This window comes from Eupeodes corollae, chromosome 1 (assembly GCF_945859685.1).
Source record: "Eupeodes corollae chromosome 1, idEupCoro1.1, whole genome shotgun sequence".
Lineage (NCBI taxonomy): Eukaryota > Metazoa > Arthropoda > Insecta > Diptera > Syrphidae > Eupeodes > Eupeodes corollae.
The window spans coordinates 228,058,124-228,065,396 of NC_079147.1; the positions used below are offsets into that span (position 1 = coordinate 228,058,124).

The following is a 7,273-nucleotide window of genomic DNA, read 5'->3' on the forward strand; positions in this document are numbered from 1 at the left end:
AATGTAAGCTTTGCTAAAATTGAAAAACACACAACTTGCATGATCGATCTTACCATAATGAAAACAATGTAGACGAAAAAGATGGCTATGATTTCCGATATTTGAGTTAACATTTCCATTCAACAAAATAAGTAATTTTAACTTTTAGATTTCACCTTTTGGCCTACTGGGGAAACAACTGTGCGGCGCTACTCCCTTAATTTAAAAACCCTTTAGTAGAAAAATGCGTTAATAAAAAAATATTGTTTTTTTTCAACCCAAGAACTTATACACCAAAAATAAACACAACAAATTAAGTTACTTTAGTTTTAGCCAACTCTAAATGCATATGTACAGTGACCAACAAAATTCTTCGTACGATATACAAATTTCATATATATGTTTAATTTGTGTACATATGTCTTCTGTTATATGTTTTTTGAACACAAATATGCTATTTATAACTTTTATGACTTGTATCACTCCACCCACTTTACTTAACCCATTAAGAGCCGAATGTCCTTAAAACAAAAACTTTTTAGTTCATTTTTTTATTTAAATGAAAAATACATATTCTACTCAAAAATAAAAACTGGACAAATATATGTAAGGTAGGTTTTTGGGACCTGTACCCAAGCGAGTACAATGGCACAATTTATGCTATTTTTTTTTTTGTTAAATTAAACATTTTGAAACAATCCTTCTCTACGCCAAGTGCCACCACCACTTTTTGTCACGAAATTTAATTCGGTAATTATTGATGGCTTGATCATGAAGGTCAACGCCTCCCATCCCTGAGTTGCACTATGCGATCATTTTCGGCTGCTTTACATTTACTTTTGATTTTTTTTTCGAGCACCATCGGTTGACTGAATGCATCGGTTCGATACCTTCAAAGTTTGAGTCCACACTCACAGCGCTGTTGTCATTCCATTTTACAAAAAGTATTTTATTGGCAGTATCGTATCTGTGATCATAGAATCCTCTTTTTTCTTTTTTGAACTCTGCATTCGATTTCAGCGGACATTTTTTTGTTCGCGTACAGTCCCAATAGCTCGAAATCCCTTTTGTTTTAACAAAAGAAGCAGGTCATGTGACGTAAAAAAAAATTATCAAAAAATACAATGTGATCTGAAGGATGGTTTACTTTGTCTAAAAAATCAACAACAACTCTGGATCCGACTGGAATTTGCTGTTTTGCCATAGTGACGTTTTTAGATCCACAATAGGTTTCGAATTGGTACAAATAACCACAATGCTCATCAGCATTCAATTTTTAAAGCCAAATCTGCTTCGAAGAGTGACTTTCATAGTATTTTACCATAGACTCGTCAACTGAAAGTTTTTCGTGTATATATCCAAACCGGCAAAATTTTTCATTTAGAAGGGTTGCTAGAGGACTTATTTTGCCATTTAGTCGGTAAGAACCAAATTATTATTGTGAGCAAGGTGGAGATATTTTTTTATTTCCTTGAATCTGGTTTGGGACATATTGTTAGCAACAAATGGTACACGAGTGTCTTCATCTGTTTGCCAGTACATATTCTCTCTTGGAATGGAATGGTAGCCGCTGTAAAGTAAGATACCCAAAAAGACTTTCAAATCGTGTTCGGTGAATGAAAAATTGTGGGCATTAGACTGTGCTGCATAAAGGCGAGACTGCTCAACAATCAAATTAACTACTTCTTCGTCAAATAAAGTTTCAAAAACTTCAGGTTCCAACTTTCCATCTAATTTAGTTACCAAGTTTACCTTTTGTCTCAAAAAAAAAAGCTTTTTGGAATTTAATTGCACATGGTTTTTTGGACCATTTTGGAAAATATTCACAACGTTTTGCGGTTTGAATTCTGCGCTGTAGCTCTTGAAGCGGTAAATCGTCTTCACTGTCACTGCTACAAAACACCTCTACTTCACCTGGAACATCTTGCGGCATGGTGCAAGCAACAAGATCTTCAGCATTACCCTCCTCCGCATCCGTATTATAATCTGGATCTGGTGAAAGCAACACAATGTCGAAATTGCTATGGCTTGAAGACGTTTCAACGAAGTCTAAGGCACGTCCTAAATTCTGAAAGTTTCTGCCGTAAAAACTTGCTTGTTTGATGCTTTGAAATTCCATATCAATGTGAATAATTATCTAGAAAATATGTGTGCCTAACTGACTAATAGGAAGCAAAAGAAAGCAAACTAGAAATTAACGGGATTCGCTGCAGTTATTTTTTTTTCGGCATAACGGCTACTTGAAATAACTATTTTTTTGTACACGCATGGGTACAACGGCTATTAATGGGTTCACCAAATAATAAAAAGAGGCAAAGGTTCATCACGTGAAACGACACAATTCATCGTACGATAACTTTTTCCGTTTCTCTTTGTGGTTTGGTCAAAAATTATTTCATTCTGCATTCAGCCGTCAGTGAACCAACATCTTATGGAGAAAGAATTTAAATGTCAGTTTACCGAAAAAGAAAAGAAACGTCGCAAGATTTCCGACAAGTGGTTGTGGATTTGTTTTTGAAAGAAAACAAATCATTTGCTGAGCTTGCGCGTCTGGTTGGTAAACCTAAATCTACGATCCAGTACATCATAGAAAAATACAAAAAAACAAGCAACTTTGAATATGAGCGAAGATCATGCCGCCCTCGCATTTTAAATGAGGGAAACGAAAGGCTTAGTTTGAGGACGTCAGTACGCGTACAATTGGAAGGACTCTCAACAGACATCAACTTTTTTCAAGAACAACAAGAAAGAAGGCCCTGATAAGTGATGTGAATAAGAAGAAACGGAAAGTCTTTGCATCTCTGCACAAAAACGCTAATCTGGAATTTTGGAAGAAGGTTTTGTTCACCGACGAGAGCAAGTACAATATTTTTAAACACGAGAAAAAGTGGCACAGCAATGGAAAACCAAAATCTCCAAAGAACGGTTAAACACGGTGGTGGCAGTGTCATGGTTTGGGAAAGCATGGCCTGGTCTGGCTTGGGAGAGCTGAAATTCATTGATGGAAACTTGGATCAGCACATGTACTTGGATATCCTAAGGGCAAATTTAGGTGCATCAGTGGAAAAACTCAATCTGGGCCGAGACTGGATCTTCCAACTGGATAATGATCCTCAGTATGTTGCTAAAAAAGTAAAGGAATGGTTGCTGTCCTATGCCCCCAGACAGTTATATTCCCCTCCACAGAGCCCCGACTTAAACCCAATAGAGCATTTGTGGGACTATTTGGAAGAACAACTCCATAAACACCAAATTTCATCTAAAGCCATTCAAGCTCTCCAAACGGAATGGGATCGCGTACCTGAAGATTTCACAAAGAAGCTGGTTTCTTCTACGCCTATCAAAACGGCGCATTACAGCGCTAATTGGATCTCAGGCTAGGTTGCCTTGAGATCGCCATTTCTACCTTCTTCTACGCCACGGAGACTGGAAGCTGCCATTCCTATTAAATCTGGTGGACACGCAACACGTTACTAAAATGCAGATGTTATTAAAATATTTTTAAAAAAAGAAGTCGTACGATAAATTTTGTCGTTTAATTATGATGAATAATACAATTTTGTTTTAATTTTGAGAAAATAAAGGCACATAAGTTGAATATTTTTATGCACACAATCTCAATATTTTAAAATGTCAGTTGATTCTTGAGTGTACTTTTAAGTAACTGAACAACAGAATTTATGTCTATTGTACGAAGAATTACAGCTGCGGTCAAAATAATAGCAGTAAGAAGGGAATACTGAAAAAATTGAACCTAATAAATACCTAATGATTTTTAATCGTTATAAATATTTATATTTATTAAGCTGCATTCATTTTAATCCAGGTTATGACAGAAAAAGTTTGGGTTTTATCAAATAAATAAAAATAAAAAAAATTTTACCTTCAAGGTAAAGATTTGCTCCAGTCAAAAAAATAGCAGTATTCACAAAAATTAAGGAAATGTTCATACAAATTTCAAGAAAATTTATTAATATTTGGTTGTAGACCCCTTATTGCTTATAACGGCCTCACATCGTCGCTTCATAGAATCAACCAAAGCCTGACATCTCTCCAATGGGATACTTTTCCATGCAGTCTCAACTGTTATCCAAAGCTGATTATTGTTGGTCGGTTTTGATGCTGCAACCATTTTTTTAACATCTGCCCAAAGGTTCTCTATCGGGTTGAGGTCAGGTGATTGGGGAGACTAATCTGAAACAGAAATATTATTGACCCGAAACCACTCTTTAGCTTTTTTGCTGGTGTGCTTCGGGTCATTGTCTTGTTGAAAGACCCATCTGATTGGCATTTCCTCCTCTGCGTAAGGCAGCATGGTTCCCTGAAGAATGTCAACGTAAACATGCTGATCCATCACACCATTTATTCGGTATATGGGACCTGCACCGTGGTATGAGAAGGAACCCCATACCATAATGCTAGAGCCACCATGTTTAACGGTTTTACGCGTATACCTAGGCACGTATTCAGCATTTGATGGGCGTCGCACATATTCACGAGAACCAGGGCTGCCATACAAAACTATTTTGCTTTCATCCGTCCATAAGATATTTCGCCAATCCTCAATTCTTGAAACTGAATTCTTTTGCCAATGTGTTTTTTTGTAAAAAGTGGAACTTTTCTGGGGCTTCTGGCGTTGAGATTATTTCTTCTAAATGTTTCTACACTTGCATTCAAATTTAATTCTTTTTTATCTCAGTAGCAGGCAAGTGGGTTAAGGCTTTCGAGCATCTTACAATTCTCCTTACCGATTTCGGAGATAAAACTTTTTTCCTGCCGCGGGTTTCAGGTTTTCCTTTATAATTTTTTGAAGAAGTTGGCGAATGATTCGGCGTTTCTCCGGATTACAGTGTTTACTACGGCCCATACTGTAAGTGTATCTGAGTATAAATATGATAATACAATGAGGCATTGAAAGCTTACCTTGAAACTTGAGATAATTATAATTTAAAAAAACATCAAAAAACAATATACAAATACCATAAGCTTGCTAAAACTGCTATTATTTTGACCGTTAAGATATACACTTTAAGAGCATTCGAGTAACATTTGGGAAAAAACCGTTATGTCATGGAATTTTTTTTCCGGAAATGGAAGACAAAATGTTCTAGTACCAAAAAAGTAGTTAAAGAATGTAATTAATTGTTCATACATTGCATTGTACTAGAATATATTAATAGGGAGGTTACACTGCTATTATTTTGACTGGCACTGTATGTCGGCGTCTGTAGCACCTTCCGTGTGTCGATTTAAAATGTTCGTTACCATAAAAAACAACAATTTATTTTTAAGAAGTGGTAAACACATTCATTTATTTTAAAGTTTTAAAACGTTTCAAAATTTGGAAAAAAAAGATTTTAATCAAAATTTGGCACAAACATATAATTTGAAATTTTTTGTTTTGTAAATTTAAATTACTTATTTTTAAAATACAAAATGTACTCAATTTTTTAACGGCAATTACCAATGCAATCGCCAATTTCAATTTGAAATAAATAATTTACTTATACAATCTAAATGTGTATATTTATACTCTAATGAAACATAAAATTTGAGCAAATGCTTAAGTTAACACGTGTGGTTGTATAATTTTAATATTTTTTCCTTAGTCTATATTTGTTATAATTCATTTTGTAATTAATAAATAATATAACTTATTTAAATGTTGATTTCTTCAAAGTTAATTATATCTAAATTTATTACAAATATTCTTAGTACGTTTTGAGAAATTTGAAAAAAAATCTCTTGATTATATTTTAACTAATTATATAAAAATGCTAATATTTCGGATTTCCTCTTGGAGAGTTTTCATTGAAACTTCCAGAAGCTCATCCATCCAGCTAATACTGTAATTATTTGTTTGTCTATATTTTCTATTAATTCTCAGAGTATTAGTAAATAAATTAGTTAACAAACACTATTAACACTATTGACTTCAAGATTTAAATATATTTAATTTATTTGCAAATTCGCGTTCAAGTCGCTTAGTTTCGCCATTTTATGTTTATGGATGTGTCAATTGTATGTACAGTGTATCAATTTCATATTCATATCCCTTCAATAAAAAGTTTGAATGTTTTCCTCATCCAAAACGACTTCAGTTACAAAAGAATTAACAAAGTTAAAATTAAGTAAGTTCATGGTTGATATATTTGTTGGTACAATTCATTATTTTTGAAAATTTTAAACAAAAGAAAAAACTACAGTAATACTGGGTCAATTTCGTATTCGTACCCTTTTTTAATCAGTCAAACAATTTGGCTTTAATATATTTTGTGGAATAACCTTTGGAAGTTATTACAGCTTACAATCGTCTTGGCATTGACCTTACCAATTTTGCAGTTGTTTCCGAGATTATTTGTGTCCATTCATAGAGAATTTTCTCCTTGAGGTCATTTTTGTTCTTAATGGTGCATTTGCGAATTCTGCGGTCCAGTTTTTCTGATAAATTCTCTATCGGCTTAATGTCTGGTAATTGTAGGGAGGTTTTCAAAACCTGACTGCAATTAAACAGAACGCACATTCGGTTTCCAATCGCCTTATGCTATAGGTCGTCATCCTGATAAAAAGTAAAGTTGTTTTCTAGACCCGTTTGTGAAGCATTATCTTTTAAATTCGTCTAAAGGACATCGATGTAGATGTTGTGATCAGTAATTCCATCAATTATGTGCAGTTTCCCAACTCCAGCTGCCGAAAAACAACCCCACACCATTACCGACCCACCACCATGTTTATCGGTTCCTCGAGTGTTTTGCTAAAGGTATTCAGTATTCGGCTTTCGCCAAACCATTTGTCTGCCATCCTAGCCATGAATACTTAACTTTGATTCATCTGTAAAAATAACCGTTTTTTAGAAGTCAAAGTGTTTTGCTTGGTATTCTTTGGCTAATACAAGCCGACATGACTTATAAATGGTTTTTGCGCGATACTCTTCCGTTGAAATCATGTTCCCGTATACAATTCCGCAACGTTTCAGTACAAAATTGTTTTTCCAGGGATTGGCGAAGATTCTGTGCCAATTTTGGTGCACTTATCTTTGGATTTTTATTTAGTTCAAGCACAATTCTCCTCTTGTCATGCGTGTTGAAAAAACTTCTTGTCATATTGCGAGGCAAGTTTTCAATCCTTTTTTCCTTGACAAACCGGTTAACAACCGCTGATTTGGCTCGATTAACTAAAGATGAAATCTGTTTACATGATTTACCTTCTTGGTGGTATTTTACGATGAGTTCTAGAAGTTTAAAATTGAATGACTTCAGAATACTTAAAATAATAGCATATGAATTGACAAAAC

The 7,273-nt window shown here is 34.4% G+C and overlaps 1 protein-coding gene across 1 annotated transcript; it reads right to left on the reverse strand.

Moving 5' to 3' along the window:
* Nucleotides 1-1,392: 1,392 nt before the first annotated feature.
* Nucleotides 1,393-2,098, reverse strand: LOC129949032 (piggyBac transposable element-derived protein 2-like). The gene is made up of 2 exons (XM_056060236.1): nucleotides 1,807-2,098; nucleotides 1,393-1,709 (listed from the first exon to the last, which is right to left on the reverse strand). Exons 1-2 carry the CDS (start codon nucleotides 2,096-2,098, stop codon nucleotides 1,393-1,395), a joined length of 609 nt encoding a protein of 202 aa, XP_055916211.1.
* Nucleotides 2,099-7,273: the final 5,175 nt, after the last annotated feature.